This window comes from Syzygium oleosum, unplaced genomic scaffold (genome assembly GCF_021117445.2).
Source record: "Syzygium oleosum isolate NSW1041296 unplaced genomic scaffold, Sole_v2.1 Sole_v2.05, whole genome shotgun sequence".
Lineage (NCBI taxonomy): Eukaryota > Viridiplantae > Streptophyta > Magnoliopsida > Myrtales > Myrtaceae > Syzygium > Syzygium oleosum.
The window spans coordinates 9,961,291-9,975,884 of record NW_026607489.1 but is presented as its reverse complement, the minus strand read 5'-3'; the positions used below and the strand labels follow the sequence as shown (position 1 = coordinate 9,975,884).

Here is a 14,594-nt window from a genome sequence, read left to right as displayed (position 1 = left end):
AATTCACGAGGCCCATAATAAAATGGGCCAACGAACCGATCCACCTGGACCCGCCTCATGACCCATCGGAGCCTCTGCAAATTTTACACGCGAGAGAGAGAGAGAGAGACGTAAAAGCAGAGGGGGAAATTCAGGTGTCCCGGTCGTTTCAGGTATGGTTCTAGGGTTCACGTGCCGTTGATTTTTACACCGGTACGAGGTAGCGCATATGCTCGTTCGTCCTTCATCCCTCGTTTGCTGATCCTCCTGTCGTCGTCGTCGTCGTCGTCGTGGGTGGCCTCGATTTCCGTCTCCCTCCGATCAAGGAATCGGTTGTGAACTTTTGATCTGTGAGGGGGAGGGCGTCTGGTCGGAACTGGATTTGCTCGTTTACCCGTTCGAAGATTCGATCTTGCTGTTGTTGTTGCTGTTGTTTGGGCAACGTTCGGATTATTTTTCTCGTTAAACGACAGGGGGGCGGCGGGAGATGTCGGGTTACGAGAATGTCGTCGGAGGGAAGCTGAAGCTGAAAGGGAAGGCCTTGGACGTGAAGGCCGGAGGGGTGAAGAAGAAGAAGAAGAAGCAGCAGCAGCAGCAGCAGCAGCAGGACCCCCCCGTCTCCGAGGTCATCGAATCCGAGCTCTCCGCCGGTCTGTTACTCTGATTTCCCAAACTCCTGCGGTTCTCTCTCTTTTTCTTTTTTTTTTATTGGATTTGGCAGCGGTCCGGCCTGAACCGCCGCCGCGTAAGAGTAGTTAATTTCGTTTGAATTAGAGCTTTAGTCGGCTTGATTTCCCGCCGGCAATCTTTATCGCCGTCCCGAGATGATTTCTTGCGCGATGCGCAAACTGGTCGTGTTGGGGTTAGCTGCCATTTCTCTTCCTGTATATTGCTGTAGCAAAGTTTACGCATTTGTCGAAACTAATGCGATGTGTGATGGGCAGTTGGACATTCTTATACGGGTTTGAGGCTACTTCCTGTTTCAGCTTTATTGTTTGAAATCAGTTTTACTATGCCAAGAAATCGATGGTGAATGAATGTTTTGGGTGATTTATCTGCCTGACTCTATATGTTCCGATACCCAGAACACTCTCGTGGCGCGAGTCTATCTGATATCTGAGATTTTTGGCTACTTACTTGCGTAGGCGATGGTGCGGGGCTGTCGAACGAACCTAATGAAGAGGAGGATATAAATGATGAGAGCAAGTTGGGTGAGGAAGGCAAGGCTGCTCCCTACGACCATCAGCTGACAGCTGCCGAAAGGCGATACATAGAGCAGAGGGAGCAGATCGATGTCAAGAGACTGGCGAAGACGGCTAACAAATCTCACCGCGACAGGATACAGGATTTCAACCAGTACCTCGCCAACATGAGCGAACACTACGACATCCCGAAAGTTGGCCCGGGATAAACTGAGGATCGGTTCCATGAGCAGGAAGGTTGTTGCCAGATCAAATGTCATGTATGTTACTGAGATTTCACAACTTTCTGTGCATTATGTCATTGTTGAACCTTGGTGTAGTTTGGCAATGTGTGAGGGAGCAGCTGTGAAACCTTTTCCTGCTTCTTTTTCTTAATTTCTTACTGATAGGTAATTGCGATTAACTCTTGAAACTCAGTTTATCCTTTTTTGGCTTTCTTTTGAGTTTTGTGTCGGAAATGATTAGGATTAAATACCGGTGATTCTCAAGAAAGTTTATTTGAAGCCGTCGAAATTGTAAAAACTTTAATGGGTTACGCATCACCAGAACCATAATGATCCGAGAAAATCTCTTGCATTCATAAAACATTGATAAGAACTCAATTAGCACTCACAGATTTAAGGGTATTCTTTCTATGAAACTTAGATGTACAGCGAGGAAGATACAAGTAACGATGCCAACACACTGAACCTTGGATTAGGAAGCAGCCGATGCTTGATTTGCCTTTCTTACAAAGTTTCTCGCGCTTTTCTCTGTTTTCCTGAGAATCGTCTGGATTATGTCCTTACCTTCTTATCGGCAAACCGAGATTATAGATACAAATGGTTCATGGAAGGTTCAGTTAGAAACACAAGACAAGAGACATTCCCCATATTTATTAAGAACACCACTGCTTTCCATATCTGTTAAGCCTCGTCTCAAGCTCACACCAAACCTATTATCTTTCGTAAACACAAGGAAACATTGGTCAAACCACATTAAATAAGCACAGACCATTCAGCATCTTTTTCTCACCAGATGTCCCAGAAGAGACAGAATGGCTTGCATCTTATTGTGTACATCCGACCATAATAAAAATGATAGCCTAAGGCTGGGGCTGGCAATCTTTATCTATGGACACTCTTGATTCTGATGCAGAACCAAGAGGGGCAAGTGAGCTTCATCAGCGCAGCCGCCAGAACCATTGGCCTGATGATCGATGAAAATCTTCAGCATTGAACTTTTGGCTCAGCGTGTTTCATCCTCTAGATTGCGGAAACCAGCAGTTAGATCCTCATGAAGCTTCTTGAATTTTGCAACCAGAGCTTCTTCTCCTTCAGCTGGATCCTCAAATTTCTGGGACCTACATATGTAAACCACCAAATTAGAAGATCCAATGAGCCCATCTAAGTTCTCTTTCTCATTAGTGCAATTAGTGTACTTACACCAAACGGTAGAAGAGATCTCCCAGCCGATGCTTGATGAGGGTGTAAGTTATCTTCTGACCATCCATACCAGCAGCTCTCTCCACAGCCTGCATAAACGATCGAGTCTCAAACTCTCACAGAGGAATCCCCACACAATTCCACTTAAATTGGTCTGAACAGATACATATGAAACTTGCAAGTTCCCAGTGAATTTTACATCTCTTTTGACAAAGTTAAGAAAGCATATCCAAAACTGTGATTTTCACAAGTGATCCAACATATATTGAATTTGGTCATCAAAACCATAGAGAGGGTGATCTTGCACTCTCACAAATACTCTAACTAGCACACGCCAAGCTAAATTTATTACCGATTTAAAAGTGCTGTTCAGTGTTCACTGCTTATTCTGATTATTTTGAAAAGCAAAACAAACATAGATATATGAGAAATCAACTACATGCAACATGTCTATCCTCCCAAAAGGGAAAAGGAGACGAAACATAAGATCAAGAAGCGTGCTAACAGCCTGAGAGAGCACGCAAAATGTTGGAAGAAAAAACTCTACCTGGTTGGCCAGATTATAGAAATGGATGATATTGCGCATCATCCAAACGGACTTGTAAAAGGGGCAAAATTTATCATATCTGTCAAATTTCATGGAGAACAATGTTCCTCTCAGAAAAGACCACCAGAGGATGTAATATGAAAATGATACAATATGCAAGCTCCACCAATGGCGAGCAATGTAATCTTGTACTTACGGAGTAAAAGCATTCTGAGCAAGATAATCTTCCCTCAAGAGCTTCGCAGTTTCCAGTGTAATTTTATCTGCTTCTGCTAAAGCATCTTTGCCCACGAGCTGCAGTAAAAAAGAAAGCCAAATATCCATACCAACAGTTGCTTCAAATGTCAGGCGATATGCTAACAAGGAATACTGTACATGATGCATGTGAATAGAGTCGGTTGTAATCATCAAAAAAGAACATACCTGCACAATTTCGTTCAAATCATCTTCTCTCTGAAGCACCTCACGAGCCTTTGTCCTGATGTTGATAAAATCTGGATCAAATTGCTCGTAGAATGATTCCAATGCCTGCGTAGCATAAATAAAGGGTCTAAGTTGAATATGCTTGAAAACGGCGCTCGTGGTGTATTTTTTTCATTTGAGGACAGCTTAAGGTATTTCACGAAAGAACTTATAAGCCTTGCACATATGTATGCCCAGTTTGGAGCTCACCGTTGAATACTTTGAGTAAGAAATGAGCCAATTCACAGAAGGAAAATGTTTTCTCTGGGCAAGTTTCTTATCCAGACCCCAGAAGACCTGAGAATTACGAGAATACAAATTATATTAAGGCTATGCAGATAAGCTTTTACTAAGGATAAAGTAAAGATGCATGCGAATGGAGACTGGAAAGATTTAATGTTCTAAACTGCCCAACTTTGCTTTCGTGTGTCATAATGGATAATCTGTAGATCATAGCCTAAGCTGCTTGTCAAGCAAGATAGGAGACTTAACCAATCGACCCAAAAAGTAAACATAAAGCTTCAAAAGTTGAAGAGTTTATAACCAACACATTCCTATCTCGTGCTGCTTTTCCAAAATATCTAAAGATAATTATTTTCACATGTGATTTAACACTGATCGCTACACATGACATCTGCATGGCTCAAAGTTCCAAAAATAAGTTAAAGAAGTACCTGGACAATGCTAAGGGTTGCAGATGTTACGGGATCTGAAAAATCTCCTCCAGGAGGAGAAACGGCTCCAACAATAGTGACACTGCCTGTCCGCTCTGGCCCACCCAAACATTTCACCTTCCCAGCTCGTTCATAAAAGGATGCTAAACGTGCCGCTAGATAAGCAGGATACCCGCTATCGGCAGGCATTTCAGCCTGTAGGATTTCAGGAATGAGAATTCCATGCACAAGAGATTTTCATTTCTGATTTACGCGACAACAAATTATGGAAGAAAACACAATTGAATCCAGCACAAATAGCACGGGATATGGGAAAACGATTTTGCAGAGGCTGTCAGGCACAAAGATATACTGAGAGCAACTTACCAGCCGTCCAGAGATTTCACGCAGTGCTTCTGCCCAACGAGATGTTGAATCTGCCATCATGCTGACATTGTAGCCCATATCCCTGAAGTATTCGGCAATAGTAATACCTGATAGAAATACCAAAGTCAAACAGTGCTCCCATGTCCTTGTCAAGTTTCCAATCCCTTCTCTTAAAAATGACTGCCCGATTAAGACAATGGGAAAATACACATAGATTCAACACAAGATAAAAGTATATTGTTCTCAAGTCGTTCTTGTCGCTCCTCCCAACTGATCCAAATTGATAAGCTGTCATCCCTTATTCCGTAGTATCAATATACCAATGCAGACAAGAACCTCAACCAGTAGACACCTTATAGCCACACGATGAACCAAAATAAACTAGCAGAGATAGACTATACCAGTATAAATTGACGCCTCGCGAGCTGCCACTGGCATATTAGATGTATTGGCTACCAGTGTAGTACGCTTCATGACAGATTCTTCGCGACCATCAGGCAATGTCATTGTTAGTTGAGGAAAATCCATAAGAACCTAAAATATGGGACTTAAATATGTTATCTCCAGCAGACAATAAGCAAAATATGAAATGATCAATCTCAACATGCACATACCTCTGCCATTTCATTTCCACGTTCTCCACAACCAACATATACCACAGCTTCAGAGTTAGAATACTGCAAATAAGACAAAATCCAGCATTTTAATTAACTTATATATGGGAATAAAAAGAAAAACTTCTATGGGAGTATCATTGATATATGGGGAAGATGCCTAATCAACCTCAAACTGATGGTAGCAAGTACCTTTGAAAGAGCTTGACTAATCACAGTTTTCCCACAGCCAAATGCTCCAGGAATGGCACAAGTCCCACCAAGAACAGAAGGAAAAAGTGCATCAAGCACACGCTGTCATGAGAAAAAGCTTCATTCACTAAACTTTTACAAACAAAAGCAATAATGAAAGTACTTTGGAGTTATTTTTTTGCATAGTCATTACCTGACCAGTAAGCAAAGGAGTATCAGCAGCCAGCTTTGATGCAACTGGTCTAGGTGTACGAACTGGCCAAGTCTGAAAAGGTTTACAGAAGATGGCTCAAGATTTAAGAAGTAATCAAGGTCTCAACAAAGGCAGATGCAAAATGCATCCATGAAACAAAAGTTGAAACCTGTAGCATGGTGAATTGCTTTTTGACACCTTGGAACTCAAGTTCTAGCACTGTATCCTGCAATTACAAACAGATCAAGAAATCACCCCACGATTGCGCATGGATACTTTTACTGATGAGTTCAACAATCATGAGCTGCCTATAGAGGACAAAGGTCCATATAACAGCAATGAAATTCTTTAATTAGGTAATGGCAATGGATTTTTTGTTGGAAAGAGAGTAAACTTTGAAAAACTGTCAATGACAAATTGAAATACAGAGATTTGCATCTATAGGACGTCAATGGGAATAAGTTTTGATCAACAAGATTTCTCATGGTCACTTCTGTGTCATCTTAGAACAAAATATCCAGAAGTCCAAGGTTGCTGCAGATCGTGCTTCATTCAACAACAGAACAGGATAAGAATATAGCAATCAAAAGTTGGTACATAGAATCCCTTATCAGCGAATTGTTCATCAAGTGAACAGTCAAATAATATACAAGCATGCCCACAAGTACATATGAAGATCATCAAAAGACCAAGATAATATGACATATCATCATGCATCTTTAAAATATTAAACATATGCAACAAAAATCCCAAGCGCCTTGGTGTTTCAACACTGAATTTAAGAACTGAAGATTTAAAACCAGTTATAGCTACAACCTCAGCGGCCAGGCGAAGTATTAACAAGAAGCGGACCAACCTTCAATGAATATTGACCAGGCGGTGCAATGTAAGTGATTTTTCCCATGGAGTCAGGAGGCAGAGCAACATGATGTTGCATTAAACTATTCTCGAAGACATTCTGCCATAACACATACCCACATGGAAACTTGATTAAAGCAGAACGAAAAGCAAATGAAAGTAGTCTGGACCCTAATAAGGTACTAACTTCCGCAAACATACTAAATGAACAAACTTACAGCATATAGGTCTCCTCCGGTTAAAAGATCACCTTCACCTGCATCCAACAATTGCAAGTGGATCGATGAATGAACATCCATACCGGGTCAGTCTATCAGTGGAAACAATATCAATTGGATTTAAAAGTTACCGATTTTTTTAGGCTGAAACTCCCAGAGTATGTCTTTGTCTAATGCGGGAACAGATACACCACGAGGAATATAGACGTCACCAGATCTTTTGGCAATAGTTTTCAAGGGTCTCTAAAATTGTGACAGCACGTTTAAGAGCCACGAAACAAAGACTGGTAAGCCACAACTAATAGAAAGGCATCAGGGTAGACCTGAATTCCGTCAAAAATGTTTCCCAAGATTCCAGGACCCAATTCCACTGACAGAGGCTGTAAATGTACATGACATTGTCATTTACAAATGGACAATAATATGTACTAACAAAAGCAAAGGATGACAAATGAGACAGTGAATCACCTTATGCGTCCTCAGAACAGGGTCATTGACCATCAAACCAGCTGTTTCTTCATAAACTGAAATTACATGAAACAATTTATCTCCATCAAAACTGCTCCATACACACAGACACATAAGTGCTCAAGGCACACACAAATGTAACATCTGATGGTAAATGAGTTAGGGAAGGAGGATGAACCTTGGATAGTCGCAGAATCTCCCTCCAGACGAATGATTTCACCAATGAGATTATCATGACCGACACGAACTAACTCATACATGGCCGCCCCAGCCATGCCATCGGCCACCACCACAGGACCCGATACCTGAGATGTAATAGTTCTTTGAGTACCGACTGAAGGGTGCAACTCAAAGCACATAGCAAATACAAAGTGAGGCAGGCAGACAGAAAGTTTGCCGCCTTCTTTAATTGCAGCAAATCCGTCCCATTCGGTTCGAGGAAAGATCCTTACAATCCCAGTTAACGGGAGATAGAACGAGGCAACATTATTCTTCCTGTGCATCAGACTATCATCACATCTACCTCTCAGTACTATCAAACAGACAAATCTTGAATTATACTTCACCCAAAAGCGCGCTCCATCCAAGGTAGGCGCGCTGAATGCAGTCCAACTGAGCCAGAGCTACTGACCAAGTCAAAAAGTCGACTCCTCACCACACAATCGGATACGCTAAAAAGATAACTTACCAACCCAGAACGCAAGATCACAAAACACGGAAAGAGATCGAGCACGGGTCATCCCACGTCCCCGTCAACCCAAAAACGGATACCAAATGAAGGAGCTTCGAAACAGAAGGAAGGAATCCCCCCTGGGGAGCGACAACGGAGGAACCGGAGACGGAGAAAAGGCCGAACCTTTCGGACATATCCGTACTCGCAAGATCACAAAACATAGAATGAGATCGAGCACGGGTCGACCCACGTCCCCGTCAACCCAAAAACAGACACCAAACGAAGGAGCATCGACCCAGAAGGAAGGAATCCCATCTGGGGAGCAGCAGCGGAGGAACCGGCGACGGGGAAAAGGCCGAACCTTTCGGACGTATCCGTACTCGCTCTCCTTCTCGGAGTCCTCGAACGTGGTGAGACGAGATCCGTAGGCGGGCGGCATTCTCGGCCTCGCAGGAAGAACCGCAGCGGGGCGTGAAGCTTTCTGGGCAATCCGAAGGCGACCCAGATGGACGAAACGAACTGATGAGATTCAAGGAAAAGGCAAGTGACTTTTAGCTCACGGGAAATAGCGAGTGTGAACTGCAGGAAGCTCGCTCGCTGGCTCTGCTGCAGAGATCCTCGTCGTTATGTTGATGATGATGATGACGACGCGGTGGCATGTTGTCGATGGTTGATTTTCTTTTTTCGTTATTATTATTATTTTTTAATATATATATATATTTTTTTTTAACTTTTTGCTAATAATTAGCAACCTCGTCCTTTGTCTGCTTTCTCGTTCCTCACCCGCATAAATACAAACTACGGCCGCTAAATAAATAAATAAATTTAAAAAAAAATCCATCAATGTTGATGAGTCTTGCAGTTGCAAATTAACAGTTATTGAATTTTTTATTATTTTATTAGTGGCTCTTCTTATTGAGTGTTTCCTCGGAGGATTTTTAGCGTATTTCTCTCGATATCACGTTAATGTTGTGACCATATGCAGAGTCTCCCTATATCTTACGATGAAGAAAGTCGATAATTTTTTTTTATGGTGATAGTCTCTCTATATATTACACTAATATATAATGCGAGTTACGGATTTACCTTTCATTTTATTTGAAAGACGAAGGTTTAAATTAACCGGATTCAATTTAACAAATAGCTTATACCAAAATATAGATAAAGCACTTTTTCTTTGAATATTCATATTTCGTCACTGTTTATTGCAAACTACCAAATACCCTTGAGAAAGGAAAACGGGACGTCATTCCCATTCCTTATGCTTTTATTCCTAGTAATGAAACATGCCTTAACAATCCCATTCCCGATTCTACATATAGAATCAGATCGACTTGATCGACAGGCCGACCAAAATGTCTTAACTCTTTTTTTATCTTTTCTTCCAAGGCAAACCCTAGTTAGTAGATATTTTTTTCTTTCGGTGTTGGAAAACTCTCATTTGTAAAAATAGAAGAAACAAAGAGAAGAAGGAGAAGAAGTCACCGGTTTCAGGATCGACTCTGAAAACGAACCGGGTGGGCCGGTTCTCGATTCCACAAACAGAAAACCCGACATTGTCCGGTCCGCTTCCAGATCCCAGGGTAGGAATCGACCCACCCCAAAATCGATCGCTCCTAATTTATGACTCGGTTTCACGGCTCTTAAGATCGTGACCCTTTTGTATTCTATCAGCTCCAACCCGTTCGAGTACATTTCCACCAATAAACCTGCTTACACCTCCTCCCGCGCCGTCTTATCTCTAATTAACTTCGCGATTACCATGAGCTTAAAAAAAAATTAAATCTCCACCGCACCAAAAAAAAAAAAAAACACAAAACGTGTGTAAGAGAGAGGAGGCCAGAAGATAGAGAGGCGGGCCCCCCTTTTGGGATGGCAAAAGGAATCCCAGGCGAACACCATTGCAGAGTCGTCCTCGGCCCATGAAAGTCCCAGCCACGAAAAAACAGACATCCTACGCAACTACGCACGCCGTACTGAAATACTCAGGAGACCACGACGCGCCCGACCGGCCCACCACCGCCGTAACCTCCGCCGGAGCCTTCTCGACCCGCCGCCCTCGGCCTGCCGCCCGTCTCTCTCTCCACCCGCGCTTCTTGAACTCGGAGCCGACAGCAACGCTCCCCCGCGCTCGCCACCCGCTTCTTCCATCTTCTTCCTCCTCATCTTCTTCAGGTGGGTTGCTGTTTTCGTTTGGAGCAGTAGCGTGCAGCGGTCGTTTTGGAGCTGCTCTTTTCTTGGGAGCTTCAGCTCGAATCCGGGGGATCCCCTGGGCTTTGAGAATGATGGGTTCTTCTTGGTTTCGGGTGTTCTTGATCTGTCCCGTTGGCAGCGGGGCTTGCCCTGATCGAGCTTGACTCCCTACTCCCCTTTCCATGTCTTTCGTTTCTCTTTTCGCTTTTCTTCTTTCGTTGGGAGTAATCGCTGGATAACGTGATTCGAGACTCTGATGCTCGTGGGCTTTGGGACTTTGGGGTCGGTTCATTTCTTGTACGATCATACGACCTGAAGCTCGGTTTTGTTTCGTTTGTCATTTCTTTCGGTACTGTTGGAGTCGACTGGGACTGTTGGCCTGTTCCTCAATGGCACTGGATGACAAAGTGGAGTGGATTACCAGACTGGTTCTTTTCCCCCGTCGATTGCTGAGGATGAGACTGCTTTGATCATCTTTTGCGGTTTTTTTGCTTGCTCTTCTTGCCTTCAAAATGGTTGGGCTGTCTGAATTATCCACTATGATCGAATGAAGACATCATCATCTGCATGCCTTTGTCGGCTCTAATGTTCTTGCATTTCTTGCTGGAATTTCTTTCCCCAGACTTCATCATCAATTCCATCTCTGAAGTAACAGATGTCCATTCCCGTATCTTTACACGTTTTTTTTCTTTTGTGGCAGCTCATCCTCTCTGTTCACTGACCATTCGTTCATTCCTCAACCCCTCAGTAGATCTTTAGGTGCTGAAGTATATTGTATGCGTTCAACTGGGGCTTTGTCTTTCAGAACTTGCCGAGTTGAAATTTTTCACTTTGGTAGATGCCTATGCATGTTGCTTCATGTGATCTCTGTGTGTGTTAATGCCCGTGCCCGACTTGGTGATTGTACATGCACATTGTGTCGTATGTGAGCATAAAGAGAAGAATGTTATGGATTGAAACTAGAAGGTTTCATTTCGATGCGGTTGCTACTCGCAAAGTAAGTCTCTTGGATTAGATGCCTTAGTTAACTTTATGAAGTGACCCTGCTACTATCCTTTGAATTTTTTCCTTCTCTTCATATTCGATCCCTGTTGTCCAAATTGTCACTTACACAGCCCATTTGAAAATCATCTTTTCCATCATTCGTCCCAACATCTGTGATAATTTTTCTCGAAACTCCCTGCTGGCCAGTTATCTTTTTCTCTAGTTCAATTTGTGCGAATAGTACTAGGAAGTCACTTATGGTTTTTTGCTGATTTTGATCCCTTAAATCTTATTTCAGAATATCAATGACAAATGGCAGCGACGATGATGGTTTAGTCTCGGTGGATAACTTTATTGGGAAGCTTCCTGACCATCTCTTGATAGAAATTTTCGTCAGGGTCCCTGTCACAGAGTGGGCACAGATATCTTGTGTTAGAAAGCATTGGGCAAACCTATTCCGTGGGGAATGTTTGTGGCAAGCTGCTCTTGTGAAGTCTTATCCTTTGGCTAGCCAAGCAAAACGGTGGCCAGGTCCAATTCCGCGAGGGTTGAGCAGACGGTAAAGTTTCCTTTTCTGTTTTTACCTAACCCCCTAACACACTTCTGCGTGCGCACACATACACTAGAAAAGGAAAAGACAAGCGTGGGATGTAAATTTATACAGAGAGAGGGGGAGGGAGGGAGGGAGGGAGAGGGTTCAGTTGATTACTTTCTTTTTTTTTTCTGCCTTTTAAAAATTAGAATCGCCCAAACGATGAGTGAAACAAAATATGTGATTTCCACGACATTCGCAGCTCAACTTTAGATACACTGTCAGAGAACCTTTTTTGTAGGGAGGGAGGGAGGGAGGGAGAGGGTTCAGTTGATTACTTTCTTTTTTTTTCTGCCTTTTAAAAATTAGAATCGCCCAAACGATGAGTGAAACAAAATATGTGATTTCCACGACATTCGCAGCTCGACTTTAGATACACTGTCAGAGAACCTTTTTTGTAATATTTCTGAACTTTTCCGGCAAGAATAGATAAATGCATGCTGCAAGAATATATTGGGGTTAAGCATTGAAGTATTCTTCTTGTTGAAACATGCATGACAATTTGCAGGAGTCTAACGCCACGTGAATACATGCTCAAAGTATTATTAAATAGACTATTCTTTGTAGCACTTCTCGCCTTTTTCTAATTGCCCACATACTTATGACTGTCTTGTTATGGATATGTATGCACCTTTTTGAACAGCTTTATAGTACTTATCCTTTTGGTCAATGCATCCCATCTCCTTCGACTTCAATAATCGTGCTGAAAAGGTGAAATGTCTTTTTAGTTACATAGTTGGTGTGCTAGCAATATTTCACGGTTCATAGTGTACTTTCCAACATGCACTCTGATAAGAAAATAGGCTACCCATGTAAGCTTGTTCAGACTCCTCACACCAAATCTCGTGATTCCTGAGTGTTCGTCTTAACTTAGCTGTTTTTGAAGAGAAAATTCAATTTGCAAGCATAGTCATGTTTTAACATACTGCCCAATGATCTCAGGAGATATGCGGCTTTGTATATTAGTAAACAGATTTTTTCTCTTGATGGAGATATGGATGAAATAGTGGGCCATGCTTATCTATTTTTGAAAGAGCAGCTTGAACTTTCAACAATGCCACCTCCTTCTGGTGTTCTTCATGGAACAATGATTGGTATGGCATTTTTTTACTCCAGGTCCTCTTTCTGGTGAGGCTAATGTGGTCAGGTTAGCTATTGGATTACATAAGATAAGCCTTCCAGTGACATCGATCATCTTTGATAATATATTTGATGCTAGTATTCTGCAAAGTTTGATGGTAAACAAAAACTTACTATCTAGAAAAAAGGACTAATAGAGCATGGCTTATGTGCTGAATATCAAGTTTGGCCCTATCTATATTTTAAAGGATAGTGGTGTGTGCATGAGATGCATCTGTTGCTGGAAGTGATATTTCTATCTCATTCTTTCTGGTAGGCGCCTGACCTTGAAAGTTCCCCTATTAGCAGATCAGTTCATAGCTTGTGGAAAGTCAAGAGACGTGGCAAATGAGCTTGCTTCACAGATTTGGATTGCTGTTCTTGACAATTTAGAGGAAAATGAGCACACCTTTCTCTTGCTAAAACGTCTCGCTCAAGAAGCTGATGTGAGTTACTGCTGGACAACTATTCTTTTGCCTGGTAATGCGCATTCTCGTTTGCATAATTGTCGACTGGGCATGTGTACGTATGCTTTGCTTTTCTCGGTGAGTACGGGGTTATAGGGAAGGGTACACCCATGGCATTCAAGGAGTCCATTTAGAGTTCATGCGAGGGAAGTTTTGATTGCAGTCGGCAAGCACGTATAAACATATTGACTGATGTTTACTGGCATCTATTGGTAATTAATTCCAAGTTAAGATGTCTTCAGAGTGTGTAATAGCTTTCTTAGGTTGCTTATCACTTGTCAATTATCCAAGATCCGACTCTGAACTGCTTTCACTTTAAGAAGCGTGCCAAATATACTGAGGGCTTCTTGCTATGTCGTATGAAATGATCTGCTGAATATAACGTTGATGATGAATAACATGGTGTCCAGTGTGATTTGCTTCAAAATGAAGTTAGTAGAATTCCATTCTGGCAATTGCATTGGAAGCAAAGAAAATTGTGCTCTTTTCCAAGTGCCTCATGAGTACCTGAACTGTGATCATAGTATCTTGCATTTAATAACGATGGATTACTTCCTGATGGGAACACAAGTTCTCTCGAAACTCGGGAATCTTTTCCTTCCTGAAGTAGTCTTTCCGACAAGGAACAGACGCGGTAATGCTTATGAAATGTCGAATGCGCTCTTCCTTGTGCCCACTTGAGACTCATCCAACGCTGGGTGCAGGTTTTTCTTCCATACCCTTATTCGAGATCGATCAAGGTCCAGTGGAGAGTGTTCGAGAAGCTGTTCACCGATTTCCGCGACTGCTTCAATCACGTGGACTACTACGACGTATTGTCGTGCGCCAAGAATAGGTTCCAACCGATCCCGTCGGCTTGGTTAGGTTATTAGCCATGTTTACTTACACCCAAAATTTACAGAACTAAAAGGCTCATACCGGTTCTTGCTATCGAAGGTGTGGATATGCACGTGTAACTGTAACATATTACATATTCTTTGGCAGCCAAACGTAAGAGCTCTAAAGAATCTGCAAGTGTCAGATTGATTTGAGGTAAACTCATTTCTGCACCAGAGCGTGCAATGCTTATTCAGAAATCTGGAACTCTTTAGCTTGAGCATTTCATCTGTATTGCATCAGACTTTCTTGGTTATTTTGGGATGTCAATGAGATTTTCAACGGCAGTCGGGACCCGGCTTGTCGTCCATCGGTGCGGCAGTTCTCCTGTCCCTTCATTTCCGGATCGTCGAGGAACGAGTTCCCGACACGATCGATGAGCGGGCCGAGTCTATCGCCGGGCCTAAAAATCCTTATCAAGACCCGTCGTCCACGGTTAAAAGATCATCAAATGTTCTAACTAAAATGGATTATCAGACACGAGGGAGGTGTC

General features: G+C 42.5%; 3 protein-coding genes across 3 annotated transcripts; 2 read left to right on the top strand and 1 right to left on the bottom strand.

Moving 5' to 3' along the window:
• Positions 1 to 377: 377 nt before the first annotated feature.
• LOC115681645 (uncharacterized) lies at positions 378 to 1,593 on the top strand. Its single transcript, XM_030605642.2, has 2 exons — positions 378 to 629; positions 1,125 to 1,593. Exons 1-2 carry the CDS (start codon positions 467 to 469, stop codon positions 1,388 to 1,390), a joined length of 429 nt encoding a protein of 142 aa, XP_030461502.1. The 5' UTR covers positions 378 to 466; the 3' UTR covers positions 1,391 to 1,593.
• Positions 1,594 to 2,022: 429 nt separating this feature from the next.
• Positions 2,023 to 8,396, bottom strand: LOC115681643 (V-type proton ATPase catalytic subunit A). Its single transcript, XM_030605639.2, has 20 exons — positions 8,232 to 8,396; positions 7,376 to 7,502; positions 7,198 to 7,253; positions 7,053 to 7,109; positions 6,861 to 6,972; positions 6,730 to 6,767; positions 6,510 to 6,611; positions 5,823 to 5,879; positions 5,654 to 5,725; positions 5,461 to 5,562; positions 5,269 to 5,331; positions 5,056 to 5,188; positions 4,655 to 4,761; positions 4,289 to 4,483; positions 3,825 to 3,911; positions 3,576 to 3,680; positions 3,349 to 3,446; positions 3,153 to 3,231; positions 2,606 to 2,694; positions 2,023 to 2,523 (listed from the first exon to the last, which is right to left on the bottom strand). Exons 1-20 carry the CDS (start codon positions 8,307 to 8,309, stop codon positions 2,409 to 2,411), a joined length of 1,872 nt encoding a protein of 623 aa, XP_030461499.1. The 5' UTR covers positions 8,310 to 8,396; the 3' UTR covers positions 2,023 to 2,408.
• Positions 8,397 to 9,763: 1,367 nt separating this feature from the next.
• Positions 9,764 to 14,324, top strand: LOC115681757 (uncharacterized). Its single transcript, XM_030605820.2, has 5 exons — positions 9,764 to 10,045; positions 11,346 to 11,606; positions 12,582 to 12,733; positions 13,068 to 13,204; positions 13,930 to 14,324. Exons 2-5 carry the CDS (start codon positions 11,353 to 11,355, stop codon positions 14,095 to 14,097), a joined length of 711 nt encoding a protein of 236 aa, XP_030461680.1. The 5' UTR covers positions 9,764 to 10,045; positions 11,346 to 11,352; the 3' UTR covers positions 14,098 to 14,324.
• Positions 14,325 to 14,594: the final 270 nt, after the last annotated feature.